This window comes from Lissotriton vulgaris, chromosome 7 (assembly GCF_964263255.1).
Source record: "Lissotriton vulgaris chromosome 7, aLisVul1.2, whole genome shotgun sequence".
Classification (NCBI taxonomy): domain Eukaryota; kingdom Metazoa; phylum Chordata; class Amphibia; order Caudata; family Salamandridae; genus Lissotriton; species Lissotriton vulgaris.
Window position 1 is genome coordinate 1,669,582,494 of NC_141695.1, and position 18,860 is coordinate 1,669,601,353.

General features: G+C 42.5%; 1 protein-coding gene across 1 annotated transcript in view; it reads right to left on the reverse strand.

Moving 5' to 3' along the window:
- Nucleotides 1–4,059: 4,059 nt before the first annotated feature.
- The window catches only part of LOC147706260 (bactericidal permeability-increasing protein-like), a 103,161-nt gene continuing 88,360 nt past the window's right edge, over nucleotides 4,060–18,860 (reverse strand). Inside the window, exons 14-16 of the mRNA XM_086932704.1 lie at nucleotides 17,550–17,613; nucleotides 17,385–17,461; nucleotides 4,060–9,561 (exon numbers count right to left, since the gene is read on the reverse strand). Of these exons, the coding sequence (XP_086788830.1) occupies nucleotides 9,520–9,561; nucleotides 17,385–17,461; nucleotides 17,550–17,613 (183 nt within the window). The 3' untranslated portion in view covers nucleotides 4,060–9,519. The remainder of the gene's footprint in view (nucleotides 9,562–17,384; nucleotides 17,462–17,549; nucleotides 17,614–18,860) is intronic.

An 18,860-nucleotide genomic window follows, 5' to 3' on the forward strand; every position in this document is an offset into this window, starting at 1 on the left:
AAGCAGGGCTTCAGAAACAGGTACGTACAGGAGACCGGGGAGCGCGAGCATCCGCCATGCTGGGCAGCCTCTGCAGGCAGCGCGTGCGAGGAAACACAGTGGCACCATTGTGTGGCAGCCTGGCTGCACTGCGTGTACACAAGCGTGAGATAGGGTGTCTGCTTCATGGAGAGTCAATGCACTGGCGCCGAAGAGATATTTATGTGTGACTAAATACGCATTACTGTAATAATCAATTGATAATAATATTTAAAAAACGATTAGGACGATCCAGTGAAAAGAATCTCGAGTTGTGAGCCTTTATCAAGTATTAAGTTAGTGTTCTGTGCACCAAAATAACTTGTTTGTCCATCGGCCATGAGTTTAGGAGTATATTTGGTGAGTGTGATTCTAGACCTGTGGAGAACGGGCAGCATAGAGGGATTGAAAGAACGTCACCTAGGGACAGCTACGGGTTCAGTGAATGTGACGTCACCAATTCCACTTCCAGCTATTGAAAGCAAGAATGTTTTAGCTTCTTCCGGTGCACCACTCTCGTGGAACCACCGGTTAGTGACGTGCTGCAAACTGGAGGTTTCGAAAAGTGTTGTTTAATATAATATGTATAGCGGAAGGCCAGAGGTTTGTGACGGTTTGTGACGTCACTCCCTCGTATCCTACTGCGAGGTTCTTTCGGCTGAAAAGATTTGCAACGTCACTTTTATTGCTTTTTTTATTTTGATATAAAGACCCAAGTGAGGAATTGTACGAATTTAGATAATTTCACCACTGATGTTTGAATGCTCAGACGTGTAACCAAAACAGCCTTTCCCAAAAGCATATGTCATTTGATTTTTTTAAGAAGTCATAATATATGGCTCTGAGTCCTAGTATTGGACTCGGCCCATTACACATCTCTTACAGGATAATATGCAATGTAAATTCCTGATTTGTTTAGGTATAGTTAATTAAAGTCATGATTCAGTCAGTTATTTTATTATGTTATATTTTGATGGTGCTAATGTAAAGAGTGGCGTTGCTGGTATTTTCTAAACGCACCATATAACGCGACAGCGCAGGACTTGAAGGTGTAAGGGGTTATTGGATACAGATTACCAATATCATAACTATTGATTTGCAGAATACCCACAACAACACATAAATAACAAAAAAAAACATTTGCAATGTTAATAGCTTAAACTTAACTAAGGCGAGACCTATTGCATTGCAAATGCTTGTTTTTAACTTATTGCTGTATTTGGATGTTAAACTGTTACTAATTAAGTGCAACCAATGCTCGGACAGTGTATGAATGACAAAATAATGAAGTATTACCATCACAATATGTGGAGCATTATGCCACATAATTTACCTGTTCTTGCTGCATAATTTACTGTACCCTGCACATAATTTGGCCCTCCCCTGCCGCATAATTTCAGTGGCTCTGGCTATATTCCATCTCATCTTTTAAGTATTGTGTAATGGAAACTTGTGGGCCTCATTGCATACAAAAAAGAGGTGTTAAACGTACCCCCGCTTTTCACGTGTATGTGTTAACAGTCACCATCCCCACTGACCTCACACCTGTCTTGAGGCATTGGTGTTTCGTGGAAGCTAAACAGTTAGGATCAGAAAGCAAGGCTGGGTGCCTATGTGAATCATTAAGAAAAAAAAAGAATTCTACTTAAAATGGGCCTTGGGTGGTCCAGGGGTCAACCTTAGGAGGGCCTGGCCCAACTGGCCCGCCAGCTAGAACCAGGCCTGGGAAGCACACTGTGATTTCCAGACACCACGTTTTGGGCCTGATTCTGATGCGGCTTGGAAAGCTTCCCGACCGAATCGGTTTGGAAATTTGTTTGGGACCCTCTCGGATCAGGAGAGTCCGACTGACGGAGTACGATGCATCCGGATGCTTCCCGATACGATTTGGTTGGCTCCCATTGACTTCAATGGGAGCATATGTTCCTAACCGCATCATAATTGGGCCCTCAGTCGGAAAGACACGTTCCCGATCCGATTTGGAAGGAGCAAATGCCGTTAGGAGGCCTTCCTAACCCCATCAGAATCAGGCCCAAGGTGGGAATGCTTTCCTAACCGCATCAGAATCAGGCCCTTTGTGTTGAAATGCACAGACACAGTTTTACCAGTAAAACTATATCACATACAAAGGTTAAAGTTGGGAAATCCAATTTCAGTGAATATTTATCATTTACACATCACCAAGTCAAATGTCTTGATTTGTTTGATCCTATTAAAATTTTTATTTCCATCACACTTCAGAATTACAAAACAATTTGCTTGATTTGTTCTTTCCTAAATTTTGATATATTTTGAAATATGTATATTTGTTCATTTATAGCTATTTATAGGTATTTAAATGTTGTGTGTTACAAAAAAAACCTGACAGTCTACAGCCTTTCCTTTCACTTCCTGTACCCAAACAAAATGATCTGCTTGGTCACTTTTACTAAAACCCTCTTACTTTGCAGACAGGGAACTAAAAGTAAACACTGGTTTCCGAATAAGCAACAATTTGTCAGAAGACACTTGACCTTTATCTTTGAATTAACAGCAAATGTGATAAGATAAACACAAAATTCAAAGACATCTTTATTGCTCATCCACCTTCTGAATTCCATCATGGTTATTTTTGGGAGTGTGAGAAGAAAGCGCCTATAACAATGCCCACTTTATCAGATGAGCGCTGTAGAGCCACAAGACACCTGGGTGATGTGCCTTGTTCTGTGTTCAAAATATTTTATTAGGATTTTTTATAGACATGACAAACTAAAAAGGACACAGTGTTTGTATATGTAGTAAAATAGTAGTATTAATAAAATATTATCTTAACAATAGTCATATAACAGAAATTTTACCATTGTCATAAAAACAGTCAAATTATAAAAGCTGAAAAGGGGAAGACACGAGGCTACTCCATAAAACAGTAGTTTTACATAACTGTTAACCAAAGCAAGTAGTGTTAAAAGACATTCTATAAATACATTTTAATATAATCCTCAATTGGTTTCCATAACTGTTGAAAAGAGGAAGTATTTTTAATGGTCCCCTGTAAGATAATTGAGCACCAGATCTAAAAAAAATAACATATGACCACCGTGCATGGATTGATATTGTTTCAGATGTGCATTGTTCTATTAGGACTTGTAAGTAACTCTTCGACCCTGAGGAAATGTGGTGTCTGCCGATATCGGTGGACATAAAACACAAGAGCTTCAGACCTCAAGACACGGGCAGCCAGGACAACAGATATTGTGTCCCAACTATGCAGCGGCGACTCCTCAGCAAAGGCGGAGGAGTGTCGCCTCATTGCCTGGGTCAGAGCAAGAAAATGGAAAACACAACAACACAACAGAACAATGTTCTAAAATAGTTTTATTTTTCATTTGCCGGCTCCATGCCAGCGCCATAGAGAGGGGTGGGGATGAGACATGGGAGAGGGGAGGACGAGTGTTATGTGCACTTCCTAAGTGAGCATATGCACTTGTCCGGCCGTCTCGGGCCGGCCAAACACACATGCACACTTAGGTTTCTCCAACCCGGCTGCATTGAACATCCGGGCTGCAGAAACCCCATAGACTCCCTGGTCTAAGCGGAGTGTCCTTCCAGCCCACTCAGGCCAATCACCCCGCTTCTCTGCAGCACAGGATTGGATGTGAGTCTGTCCCAGGGGCTGCGGGGACCAGGATGAGGACAGGAGACGCTGCGCCGGTGGTGGCTGACGGCTTAAGGTAAGTTCTTTTTTTAAAGTATATTATTACTAACACCTCCCGTGCTCCACCACCCGCACTTCCCTTCAGTGTTTCCGCCACCAGCCCACCACTCTTTGTTTGTAGCGGCCGCCACTGCAATTATACTGGGTGGAAATTTGCATTTATGACAAAGCAGCCTTTCTCTTTATGTCAGGAGGCCAGATGCCACAGCTTGAAGTGCAGAGGCAGTCTCTGTTTTCCTGCTAGACTCTTAAGAGTGGGAGCTGGAGGGCATAGAAAATTCAATCACAGCTCTAACAGCAATGACTTCAGGAAGGTAGCACCTTTTTGGGAGCTACTGAATCCGTGCCAAAGCACAGTGTTGTTTCCTTGTGCCCATGGTAAATGTTTAAGCACAGTATAATTTACGTTGCATGTAAACCGCTGTGATGCGCTGATTATGACCTCAAATAATCGATCGCTGATGGCTTCTGAAGTCAGTGGTGGTGCAAGTTATCCTTATGTTAGTTAAGTAGAACTGCAAAATTTCCTTTTATTAAAAAAACAGTAGTTCTTTTTCAGTGAATTTCTAAGGTTTAAATGTAAGTTAAAATATTACTACCTTCCTGATGTGTTACTCCACTTTTACCATTGTTTTTAGCAACTATAGATGACCATAGTTCTTTCAGCAGAAATCCTGTTATTTTCTCTACACAGAACCTCATTATCCTTCACAGCACCCCATTATTCGTTTTACATGGGGTGCTGTGAAGAACAATGAAGTCTGGGAAGAAAAAATTACAGGATTTGCCCTGAAAGAGCTGTGGCCATCTAAACCATTTGCATGTAGGGTTCTCTTAACAGGCTCCTTGAATTATTTCAAACGCCAGGTCTGCATCATGGCCCATTCATTCAATGAAATGTCAACTACATGTAAAGAAAAAAAATAATTTTATTTGCATTGAAAGTGATATTTTATTTTGCAAAAGTGTTTAAAATATTAGCTCTGCAAATTATTGTTATGATTTCAACACCCAAAAATCTGATTGAAATTAAATGAGTCACAAAGTGATTTTTCTCCTCTGGTGCTTGGGGGCCTTGGGAGGTGAGAGGTTTCATAATCGGCACGGTTTGGAATTTGAACTTCCTGTTTAACACACCACAAGCATCCATCTTGAACGTGAGCCTGCATCCTTAGGACAAAGGCAACGTGGGAGGGTGTGAAAGAGCTGCAACAAAGTGCCAGCGCTTCATCAGACAGGAAGCCTCAGCTCTGACAAAATGGCTGTGCCCAGGGCCCTGAATGAATGATTTAAAACAGTTTATCCTTCAATCAAGTCCTCCGGAAACTGATATAATAAAATTCACGAGAAGGCGACTGGCCAAGCACACTGCAGGCCAACCACATGTATTTAGTATCCTTTTAGGTAGAGAATGAACTCACTCAATGTTATAGTAAACTTTATTCTGCCCTCAGACACTGACCCACCTGGTCTTGTGCTCGCGGCTCGCCCTCTGACATGTTTTGGATTCAGGCTTCCTAAACTGTGCAGGTATTATGAATAAAGCTGGCCTTCCCTATGGTCATCCAAGTCTGGTGACCACTGACCATGGGGTTTTCATGCCCCTGTTTTAGTGGTCATCCGTTCACCCCCTCAGCACACTGAGAAATGGCTTCTGAAGCTCCAGGAGGGCAATAAAATGCAAACAATCCCATCTGACTGCCAGCGAATCAGAGAGCAGGTGGCCAGTATGAGGTGGGCAGGAGAAGAAGACGTGCAACTCTAGATCCAGGCTGCACTTCTCAAAGCTGATGGTCAGGAAGAACTTGTGCAGGCAGAAGCCTGCCTGCAGGCTGTGATCGCCTTGTGTAACAGACAATCCCTGAATAATATACTGGGAGTACACTGACAACAGGGCCGGACTGGCCTTAGTGGGCACTGGGCATTTCCCCGGAGGGCTGCCAGGGTGAGGGCCTGTTTTGGACCCCCTGGGGTGCTGTTTCTGTTACCGGGGGTTGGTTTTGCAATATCGGCCTCAGCCCCCTGTAAGAAAAGCGTTGAGATGGGAGTGATGCTTTTCACTAGCACCACCCCTCCCAAACCCCGAACCCAGGGGCCGGCTGAGCTGTTTGCCAAGGCTGGTTTCGGTTTCGGTTTCGAGTCCGGCCGTGACTGACAACGTGCCCTTGGTTCCCGCTAAGTGTCAAAAGCATCAGGCATGAGAGGGTTCAAGGCAGGATGCCATCTCTTCCACCTGATTTATATGGCCAGAGAAGTACTAGGTAGCCCAATGCTTCATGTGCCAAACAGGAGCTTGTGAAGTGAACACCCATTTTCAATGATCTCAGAAGCCTTGCACCTGTAAGCCTTATGGATGGGAGAGTCTACACATTAATAGGGAGAGCAGAGCCACCCAAGCGTCTGGCTTGGCTGAAAGAGCCCGTGCATGAGCCGAGAACGGACACAGTTTGGCAGGTAAACTGTGCAACAAGCGTCATATAAAAATATGATACAAACTCTTCAAACTAAGTGCATTTCTTTAACATGTAGAAGTGCTTCAACTTAGCACATAAGGTGATAGCACTGCATTTAGAGGCACTTATTGAAAGTGACAGTTTTTAAACATGAGCTTAAAAGATTTATGTGCTTCCCACCTCGGCCATGACAACAATGCTATTAGTGAATTAAGAGGCAAGTCAGTTGTCATGAACACCCTTTTAGTCTATTTAAATCAGGCCAAAGAGAGGTACTTGTGTAGCACACATCCTGAACTCACACATTTCACAGTACTCTCAAATGCAATAAGGAAATAGGAAGCAAGGTGAAATAAACTATTTGCTTAATATCACACAATTTGATCAAGTGGGGAAGCTGGCATTTTTTTTATGTTATGTTAAGGGGTTTTATAGAGCACATAGCTGCCCTAACAAATGGGTTTCCCTGCCCTAGAAAACGGAAATAGGTAGGTGATGCTATCTGCTTCTCAAAGGGGAAACAGGCAGATTTAGTTAGAAACAGCCATGTCTTCAAAGATTTCCTGAAGTACAGATGGTTATCAATGTTCCTGATGGAAAGAGGAAGTGCATTCCAAAGGATGGGAGCCTCCAGCTCGGTCCCACTGAACTCTGGGGACAGCGGCCAAGTTAAGATCAACTGAATGTGGGTGTCGGGAGGGTCTGTAGCAAGATAAGATACAGGACTAAAAAGGAACCCTTTGGGAGAACAGGATCTTATGTAAGTAAGTAAGTAAGTAAGTAATATTTTTATTTGTACATGATTAATTAAAATCTTTACAAAAATAAAAAATACCAGTAACAGGATCTTATGGGTTGTACTCAAGATCTTAAAGTGGAAGCTCAGAAACCAAGCAGAACTTAGGAAGGGCAAGAAGCAGCCTTGCTGCTGCATTTAGGTCAAGCTCAAGTCTTCTGATGACTGACTTGTTAGTGCCAAGATATAAGATGTTACAGTAGTCAAGCAGAGACAGAATTACTGCTTGAACGACGGTTTGTCGAGTGCTGGAATCAAAAAGGCTGAGGAGTGGCTTTAGGCTCGAAACAAGTGGCAAAAACTGATTTAACTTGGGCCTCAAAGGCCAAGGTCAGGGCCGGACTGTCCGGAGCAGGCTACGGGTATTTTCCTGGTGGGCTGGAGAGGTGGGGGACAGTTTTGTACACATGGGGGGCATTTTTGCCGCAGTGCTGCAATATCGACCTCCTGTAACAAAAGCGGGAGAGGTGTTTCTCACCAGCAACCCCCCTGCTCCCGGGGCTGGTCGAGCAGCAATTCGCCAGGGCCGGTCTCTGTTCTCAGTCCGGCTGTGGCCAGGGTGCTGTCCGAGATGACTCCTAACATTTTAATGGAGGACCCGGGCGGCTATGGGAGGAGACCCGAGGGAGGAAGGCCACCAATTGTTGCCCCAAGAGAGAGTGTCATTTCCCAACAGAAGGAAAAATCCTGGCTTTCATATTTAGATTGTGCCCTTCAGCCTGGAGACGAGTACCTCGGTCTCTCTCATGTTTCACATGAAATGTTAATGTTTTTTCTTCCATTCTTGGCACGTTAGCTTAGAGCGTGGCTGGTACGCTGAAGAAATATGAAAGTTTGACTAGTTTGGACTCGAGGTTTCAGGAGCTGAGCCAGAGGCATGAATCTGGCTCGAGATTTTAGTGGCTCGCCCACCTCTAATAAGCCCGTGAGAAAATAAGCATGGACTTTTATATGTCTCCCAAACTAACGCAACTTATGGTGGTTGCAAAGGAGCACTTACTATGTTGAAAGGCGGAGACAGCAATCACCATCTCAACTTTAACTTTGAGAAAGTTTGAGAAGTTACTGGCCACTCATGGTATTTTAAGGAAAAAGACAATGAACTCCCATTCTATGACAAGAATTTCACCAGTGTCTACAGGCATAGGGAATTATACACCACAAGATAATGACTTCTGGATCCTAAGCCAATGGCAAAGCAGAGAGCATCATTTCTACCGCTTAAGAAGAAAGGGCTGCGGAAACATGAGGGATCGACCCGGAACCAGGTCTGCTCTCAGAGTATTGCTGTAACACGCACTCAGTGACCAAGTGTGCAAAGCCTACTATCTTGTTCCGTCCCGGCCTGCATTGTCCGCCCTACACCTACCTCAACAGTGACAAGGTCGCTGCATGGAGTAACCTGCACAGTGAAGAGACTCATGTCTAGAGGGGTGACCGGCACTCAGACGCTTGGGTGGGTAGTCTGGTGGCACCTCATTGAATTTGGAAAAGGTCTGAAGGATGTTTGAGCCCCTTTCAACCACTCTCAGTGAGTAAGGCGCCTTGCTCACTGAGATAAGGCAGGAAGCATACCCGCCTTCAGAGGTTCAAAGAGACTATTCCCTGTAAGTAATGAGAGGGTAAGAATACCATGATCTCTGCAGGCCAGGGTGCTGATTGAATTAAGATGATCTGGAACTGGAGAGGTCTGCAGGCTGGATGATTAGCCAACTCAATGGACGTTCCCAAGAGTAAGCAAGTTCTTCAGGACTGTTCCAGGTTTTTGATACACATCGCTGTGTACCCGGCAACTGTGACCATTGCCTGCCACTGATGTTCAGAGACACGGATGCCAGTATTTGTTCCTACCTGAGTCATGGCCCACTACTATGAAAATATGTGTGACATGTTAGCCATTTTACACTCTCTAGGTAGTTTCATTGGTGAGGCCAGGATACGGTGACTTTAAAATGGGGGCGGGACGTCTAACCTTGTTTTTTGTGCGGTTCAAAGCAGGATGCCATCTCTGCCACCTTTAAGAAATGACCTGGTCCCCTCGTGCCCCAAGACACACTTGTAATGCATAGTAATGCAGCAGACCGATCTGTGGCAAAGGCCTGCGCCGGTGCGGCAGCGTGAAATGAAGACCATAGTGTGTGTCGCCTTTGTTTTGTTTGTGCTGTTTTTTCATGGCTGGTGCAGATTACTGGTCAGGCAATGAATACTCTTTACTTGTGAGCATCCTGTCAGAAAAAGAACTGCTTCTTATTCATTAACCTACTTTAAAATATTATCTACAGGTGAAAGGTGTGAGCCTAACACTGCTTGTAAAAAACAAAACCTCTTCAGCCAGAGAATCAACAAAATGAACACATGGAGAAGGCCACAGTTGCCTGGGCCCTGCCATGGACAGGATCTAGGAATGTGAGTTTGACTCTGAAGAAGGTTGAGATGAATGTGGTGGACTTTGACAGAGGTCAGCGTTGGTGGAGGTCAGCGTGAAGGAAAGTCGATGGTCATCAGTGTTCTTGAGGTCTGTCTTCGGGCCTTTAACACACCTCTTCCAGCTGGAAGACTTAGCCTGAAAAGCGTGCATCTGTGCTGATTAGTACTGCTCCCTACGAAGGAAACAAAACCCAATTATAAAGTTGAAGATCAGCACTTAACGAACAGAAATAACACTTATGGCCATTTTAGAGCACGCAAGAAAAGCCAGAATTTCCTCTTGCTAAGGGTGCCCACCTCATTCAGTGTCATCATGGACACTGTTACCAATCGTGGGCTTTAAACCCACAAATCATTTAATATCAGCTGTGTTAGTCTGAGTCACTCAATGGAAGAAAGCTGAGACTACAACACACAGAATGCATTCAGAACCTAGATAGCGCTCTACAAATCTATTGATTGATTGATTGAAGTCACCAGATTGACAGGGCACATGATGATAAGAAGTGAGGTGGCTACCCTCCCACTGGGGCACACACATCAAACTAAACAAATGAATCATCTTCATTTTATAGACCTCGAAAGGAAGAAAAGCTGTGGCAACTATGCAGTTATCCCAAACTGTGACCAGGGGGTAACATATCACCCAAGATGTGCAACATAAATCTAGCTGAGGGAGATCCATACCATAGTTTCAGGATTGATGCTATGTAAATGGCTGCCTTTGAGATTAATTGTATGTACATGTATTTCATGGATATAGCCTCAAAGTCTTGTGCCAGTGCCCAAACCTGCATTAAATACAAATCTCTACAGCAAGTCCTTAACCTAGGGAGCGGTCAATCCATTGAAAGAATCCATTGGGGGATTTTAAGGTAAGGATTTCTTTTGCAGTCTCTGTTTCACAGGGCCCTGGAGATTCCTGACCCTTTGATGTGGATTGACAAAGACAGATAATTTCAGCCGACAACATCCTAGAGACAACACCCCTAAGGATTGTCACGACGTAGAAAGACTTGAGAGCCTTTGGGAAATTTCCTCATATTGCCTTTCTCTGCATCAAACATTGCAGAAAATGAGAAATGTGAAGAAACGTGTATTGAAGTTTGGGGCCAAATATCATTGTAGTGTTTTAGGTTAAAAAAACTTTAGAATCCCATTTAGTTCCTGGTGTTATCAATTTTTACGTCTGGCCACAAATGGATTTAGCTGATTGGAACACTTTCTGTCTTTAAGGGGCTGATTTATTTCTTGAAGGATGGATTGCACTCCGTTAGCCCAACAGAGTAAATTACTCTGTCGCATGGTTGGAGTACCCACCTGCCAAATTTAGAAATGTCCATCAGCCCGACAGACATTAACACCATTTGCAGATATCGCCAGTTTTCTGTGAATGTATTGGAACTTTTACGGATGGCTACGTCACATATGGTTGAGCCGTATAATAAAGTTTCAAAGCTTTATTTCTTTTCAAAAATAAATTCCCAAAGTGGGTTTTTGAAAATAAAAACGAGCAATGCCCCCATAGCCATGGGGGGCATCTCCCATGGCAAGGGAGCATTTTTTATGTATTTTTTGCCTGGCGGTGACAGGCAGTAAAAAACAGCCATATGTCCACCCTTCAAAATTGAGTGGGCCGACATATAGCCATTTCTCCGATGGCCCGTACTCCATCTGGCAGTTGGAGAAGCTTAGCGACGGCAGAGATGGAGTTGTATCCACCGTTGCCAAACTATGTTTGAGATGTAATAATTGGCCAGCGCACTAGAGCATCCTTACTGCCAACATTTAAATTAGGCCCAAAGTCTTCAAAAAGGTACAAAAAGAAGTACAGAGAGAGAGTTGGCTTTTGGCCAGTCGCTTCAGCCATTGCCTTTCATGCTGTTTTGTAGTTTGACATTGTTTGGATGGGCTTTTAATCAAGACCTTGGCCTTTCTTGGATGAACGATTACATTTTCCTATTTGTGCTCCAATTAGAGTGTAGCAATGGAGCATAAAGAAGTCCTTTGTTAGATTAGAGCCAATGTCTTTGGTCTTTGCTGGCAAAATGGCATTTTAATTGCTGGTTTATGTTTTGTTGGTCTAGGAATTGTGTACTCTTTGGCTGAATTAGCCTTTTGTAAAGACACTACGGGCCTTAATATGACTGGCGGTCATGGAGTGGGCCGCCATGCCGCGGCCCTTCTCTACGACTGCCAAAGACATTAAAGACTACCCGCCAGGCTCGCAATAAGGCCCGTCGCTAATTACTAAACACTCCACTCTTGAGTACTCATTTGTTTTTTTACTTTACCATTTGAATACTTTGTGTAGAATGAACAGCATTTTGTTCATACAAAAGGTTTCTTAAGATGCAGTAAAATACTGCCCATTTATCGAAAGAATCTACTTTGCAATGCTTTTAAGTTTTTTTTTAAGTTCCTAACTTACAATGCAAACTTCATTTTTTGACTTCTTTTTTAGGGCACCGTTTAACTCTCCTAATGCAGTCTATTCAGTGAATAGGCCTTACGCTCAGCTTCCATACTCTTGTAGCTGAAGATGTTGCTTTATTATGGGATTTTCTTTTTAGTACAGCTGGGGAAACAAGTCCCCCAACCATTACTAAACACTTCTCATCTCAGAAAGCTAGACCTAGCGGCCACAATGCTTGTTGCCTTCTTTTTTGCTGTATGGCAGTAACTTGTCCCTCCCCCTTGAAATTGTGGGCCAGATGTTGAAAGCATTTCTATAGTTGCAAACACTCTGATTTTGACTTTGTGTTTACAAAAATGATTTTTTAAATGTATTAATCTCATTTTAGGAATCGGTAAACTTTTACAAACTCAGAAAATGGGAGTGCGACTCTATGGCCCACATGCATCAAGGTATTTAGGAGTCGCAAACGGTGCGAATCGGTAAATTCGGCCGTTTGCGATTCCTAAATATCTTTTTTGGATGCATCAAACATTTTTGGGAAAATCGCTATTTTTAGCGAATTCCAAAAATGCGATTGCTTCTAAGGAATCGCAAATTTGCGATTCCTTAAAAGCAATGCATGATTGCATTTTAAATTGCGAATTCGCAATTAGGGGGTGCAAATTACCACGAGGTTGAACCTCGTGGTAATTTGCGAAAAAGTTTAAAAATGCTCAAAATTGCATTTTAAACACTGTAATGTTACAGACACACATGTCCTTAGGACATGTGTGTGTGAAACATGCACTTAAAAATGCATTTCAGGGGTGCAGGGGGGGTCATTTGGACCCCCCCTGCACCCATGTAATGCATTAACATTTTGCGAATCGCAAATAGAAATTCGCAAAATGTCAATGCCTTCCCATTGATTCCTATGGGCCTTTTGGCCCATAGGAATCAATGGGAATTGTGAAATCGCCGTTTAGAATTCGCATAATCCTTGCGATTCGGTAAAAATTGCAATTTTCACCGAATCGCAAAAATTATGCGAATAAATGAATGCATCCCATTTTGCGATTCCTTATTTGCGATTCCCTATTTTTCGCAAATAAGGAATCGCAAAATGTCCCGATGATGCATGTGGCCCCAGATCTATTAGGTGTTTGGAAAGGGCTCATTGTAAGTATCCAATTCTAATACCACGTCGGTATGCAATGTATCAATGTTTTGTGACTGAAATCCGGCCGCAAAACGTTGACATGTTAACAACTTCCGAGTTTGAGTGGTAACTCAAAGGCAAATGGAATGTTACAAAAAGTTTGTTGGAAAGCAGGCAGTGGTCCAGAGCATCGCTGCCAACTCACATATAAAATTAAAAAAGAAAGTACATTTTCTTTTTTAAACACAGCACTTTTCTTTGAACCCCTTGGCCGGGTCAGTATTTCCGCCGCGGCGCTAGAGGGGAGGGGGGCCGTGCGGCGCCGCCATGCTCATGACGGAACCACTCCGTCACGAGCCGAGGTGGCGCTGTGCTTGTGACGGAATGGTTCCGTCACGGCCCTGCCCGCTCAATGGAACGCTCAGCGCAGGTGCAAAATCAGCGCCGCGCAGGCGTGCCGGCCGGGCCGTGACGGAACCATTCCGTCACCAGCACAGCACCACCGTGGCTCGTGACGGAATGGTTCCGTCACGAGCATGCAAGGGGTTAAGAAAAAACAGGCCGCTTTTAAAAAACAAAATTACTTTATTGAAAAGTGATTGCACAGATGGTGGGCTGCTGACCACAAAGAGGCCACCATCCCTTTGATCACCTCCGATAAGAGTGAGTTACAATTTATGACCTAGCTCATTATTATTCATGAGATAGGTCAGAATACAATCCACTCCGGATCAAAATTTTACGAACCGACCTATAAGTACATAGCTCGGTTCATAAACATCTTTAAAGGTCGGACACTGCGGTCAGTTTTTTGCGATCAGTAATTAGTACACATAGCTGTGTGTTATTATTACTGCATCCCCTGTACCCTCCTGTTTAATGGGCCTGAAGACTTTTGACTACTAGCCTCATTATATATTAAAAACATTGAGGCACATTGCAAGCCCCTAGTGCCACTGCAGCATCACTTTTTTGACACTCTGGCGTGCTGTGTGATGGTCCATATTTACAAGGCCATGCAAAGTCAATTTGCGTGGGTTTATACGGCCTTGTAAATATGGCCTTTTTTTTCACGCATTACTCTACGTCAAAGGAGCTTGTCAAGGGTGTTGCGGTGGGTGTTCCCATGCAACACCCATGGCTTTTTGTCACTGCCACAGATTTAAAAGGATTCGTTAATCTGAGTCAGCGCCAGAAACGACAGTCTTTCCAGGTGTGGCCTTAAAGTGGCGCAACGAGGAGAAACACTTTTATTTCTCAGCATTTTTTGCTATTTCTATGTGTGCTGCATAATGCAGCTCACATAGAAGAAGCAAAACACCATTAATTATTGTTTTTGTGCAGGAAGGTATCTCTTCCTGCACAATCCTAATCATCCCTGCAATGCAAGCACCTTTGCACCATGGAGCAAGGGTGCTTGCATTGGCGTACAGCTGCTGTTTGTGCACCAGGGCAGATCAGAGGGGTGCACCGTCTTTTTGTAAATATGGGGCACCCCTACGTTTTTTAAATGACGCAGCTCGGCGCAGTACGTATGCTTGCAACGCCATTTCAATATAAATATGCCCCATTACCTAGCGCTTAGATGGGTCCCCTACTCACTTTAGAGTGACTTCATTTTTGGGGGGATTCTTGGACACTCCATAGAGTTGTCCCACCTTCTACTGCTGTGAAACTAAGCCAGAGGACCGAGGATCACAGCCAACTCGATACTTTTAGCATTGTGCTGGTTTCTATGCGCCATTCACTAAACACAACCCAACATAACAGACCTGAGACTCGATAAAAAAAAATGTCTTCAGTTTTTTCAGTTCAGCTTGGCCCAAGGCCATTGGAGCGTTTTACATGAGCACCAGTTAGATTAAACATGGTCATATTAATTAGATTTATTTTTTTTAGGCACGGGGAGATTAAGAGATTTGGATGGGATCATATGCTATTGAGATAGGACTCGAACATGGTTTCTCAGTTACGAAGTCGGCAGCTCTGGCCAATACGCCACATCCACACCCCCATTCCTGAGCACTGCAGAGATCGCACAAACCTTTCCACATAGAGTAACACAAACCTTTTCACTTAGAGTAACACTGAAAGAGACAGTGTCATTCTCACATTAGTGTGTAAGATCTGTTATTGTGTTTGTTGTATTATCTTCAGGACTTTGCATGCTTCCTCACATTGGCTGCCCGGCTTTCCTATTTATAACGACAAGTCATATTATGGTTCAAAGCTGCATCTCCAACTGATCAATGAGATTTTTGATAACTTGTGTTATAAAATACCTGACTTACTTTCTCTGTAAGATCTTCTGAAGTAAGCATTTATTGTTGGATCTTGTTACCCGTGAGGTGCAAGATGCAACGGGAGGAACTTGGTTATCGAACAGAAATGTAATAGTAATAGAGTGCCCGAGACATTTAAGCATTTATTTATTGAGGAGTTTTATAAAGTGCCATGTTTTGCCTTTTAGTGACTTTAGAAGGAAAAGAATACAATTCCTTGTTGGAGAGAGCTTGGAGCCCAATCAGGCAAGGTCAATGACCCATACCTGAAAATCATCCGTCGCGACCGCTCTTCAACGATTGCTTCATATCCATAGTAAGTGATAGGGCACACTACAGATGTTGCACTGTAAGCTCTGACTGCCAGAGATCCAGGGAAATGGGCTTTGCTGTGACTTCTGATTGTAATCAAATGGTTGATGTAGCTGGGGAAGCCTTTTGCCACCTCAACTGAAAAGCCACAGAGGCATATAAAATATTGTGGGGCTGATTCACAAAGCTAATTTACACTTTTGAGTAAGTTTACTAAGTATTGACTGTTTGCAAAATATGAAAGTAAAGTTACTCAAAAAGCATAACTTACAGATTTCTGCCCCCTAAAAAAGGTGATGGAGCCAAATTTACGAGTGTAAGTTACCACTGCCAAAGTTTGCCCAGCACAACACATAGCAAACTTACGTGTACTGCAACACCATCCCATAGAAAATAATGGCGGTAGGGATTTTAAATAATCTATATGTAATAATGTTAAGATAATTTAAGTTATTTCAAATAGTTAAAAATATAAAGAAGTTTAATATAATGTTAAAAATATATTAAAATAGTGCATATTTATCACTTGATCATAAAATACTTTATTATCCAATTCTGAACGTAAACATTAATGTAACAGTGCTTTTAAATAAATAAGTAAATTCATTGTATTTAATTCTATACACCTTTAACAATAATTAATGTATTTTCAAATTCTTTTTTCTTTATCTGTGAATTTGTTCTTTAATTTAAACATCAGAAAAATTATTTCAATTTCATTTATTTCCATTATTTAAAGATTTATTTCAAGTTAGTTAGTTGTGCTGTAGCATTTTCATTTTGCTTTCTATTTAAAATAAATATAGAAAATGAATGAATGTTAGTATTTAATATAAACATATTTTTAATAGTTAATGAGTCAATTATTTAAAAAACAAATATTTAACTATACTCTTCCATAAGAGAGCTCCACAGTCAGGGTGGAGCATGCTAAAGTATAAAGAACAATGAAAATGCTAATTTAACTCAAAATAAAAGTACAAATATTTTAATATTAAACATTAATATAAGTTCATTTTATATATTTATTTTGAATGTAGACAAAACAACAATATTATCTTAATTTCTAAATAATTAATTAATGGAAATATATTAAATTAAATGAAAATTATTTGTCTGAAATGTTAATTGAAGATTTAATTCCAACCCAAAGAAAAAACATTATTAATTATTTTAAGTGTTGTATGGAATTAGTTACAAATAATGGCATTATTTTGTAATAATTATTGTTACAGTAATTGAACATTTCCTATGGGGTTTTATTTTAATTCCCCACCTTCACTATTTTACTTTGGAGAGTTTTGCAATATTAGTGGTTGGTCAGTTGTGGTGCCGTAACCCACCACTTTTCTTTTGTTTTGTAGTAACTTACACTCTGATTTTCTGATCAGCCAAAAGTAGTAAAATTAACTTACTCAAAAGTGTTAGTAATTGAAAAGCGTTATGTTACCTGTGTGAATCAGGCACTGTGTTTTTTTTAACCAATCGAATAATTAAATTAGAAATCCATCATTGGCTGTAGAAGAAAGAATTGAATGTGCCATGTCTTAGCCTTGGTTTTCTAGTGTAGTGACTCCAAATCCATTGATGGATGTAATCCATGAACCACACCCACCAGTGGTTTGCTTTCCTGTGGGCACTGTGTCACGGTGTAATCACTGTGAATGGCCCATTTGGGGCATACCGCTATGAGCGCCAGCGTATATCTTGGGATGCAGTGTTAATGTGATAGGTGAAGAGAAGTGAATGGTAACCAGTGCTCTTACTAGAAGGTGATGCATACGCTAGGAGAGCGGCGTTCCTGCAGGATGGAGGTGGACTTTAGCACATATACTTCACACCTACCTTTTGGATGGTTATATTAGGGTTCACGAATGTGAGCTTGTTGATGGTCGGCAACGGGAATCCTCTGGAGAGCACCTCTGAAAGGCAAGACAGCAAAAGATCAGATCACAGACTGTGCCCCCTGGAGGAGACAAGAGGGCTGCGCAGGATCAACGAGTGACTCACTGTTCACTTCAGGCAGCACCAGAATCTGCAGCACTTCATTCAGAATTGCTTGGAGTGTGTCCACCTGTCCCAGAGAACACAAGTACATGAGTTAAACAACAGGTCCTCCCCCTACACACCCAAGCACTCTTCACAGATCCCCAAGTACAAGCTGACTAACCCATCCTCCAGATTCTTCATTTAATGCTATGAAGAGACGCTTGTGCATGAAAGCTGCAGATGGGCTTGGGCAGAGTTCGTGGAGTTCAACTCCGTGAAGTGTCCAACAAACTCCGCTGTGCTACGCGGAGTTCCGCAAGCGGCGGAGTACGTTAGGCCACGCCACTTGCCCTGATTTTCTAACACCAGGTGTTTGTCCCACACTGGAAAATCAGCGCAAATGGCACCATGCACAGCGCGAAAGGGCGCTGCTTCTTCCTGCTGCTCGAGCAGATGTTCTACTCGGGCGGCAGCTTCCTCTACACGAACGGATCGTTTCTCAACGCGAGCGGTAGCGACCAGCCATGACCACTCGCATCAAGAAATCTCGCCTGGAGGTGGTCTGGAGTAAAATTTTCCTCGCTTGCACACTTAACGCTGGCGAGAACTAGTAAGGAAAAAACTCCACGGGGCAGAGTTTTTCAGAACTCCACGTGCTACACGGAGCACAGAGAGGGAAAATCCCCACAAACTCTGTGAGCGGAGCAGAATTTCACGTCCAGCCCTATGCAGGAGGCCATCTTTAACTATTGTTCAGGTACAACAGGGCGCCAATATGAAGCACTTTGCAACCACAACATATTCTGCAGAAGTAGTTCCTGGTCACAGTGTCTTAGTTCATACATAGTACTCCATGACTTGGTCGATAATACCCAATGTCCCGGTTCATAATCCCTAGTGTCTTGGCTCTTAGGTATTATCACCATTCTCACCTTGGATGGTTCGTGTCTGTCCCTCTAAATTCATGGGGTGGGGAACACTCCTGAAACCAGAAGCTTTTTGAACTGCTCTTAGATTAGTTTTGTTTTACAAACTCAGCCTGGTTAAATGTTAACATGGCTATATAGCAATATCGCCTAGTGTGCCATATGAATGCCTTCCCTTGCTTATATGACCAAAAATGTGGGTTTTAATGTAACAAAATTCAGCCAACCATAATAACTAATCAGCAAGTGGATGTAATGTCAGTGGTCCTTGTACAACCCAGATAACAAACAATCTCAATGGGTTGTTAAGAAATTTGTGGAAAACTCAAAAATTCTGAGCATGAATACAGACCAGTCAACGACTTTTTATCTTCAATGATTCCAAGGAAATATTCATACATAAATA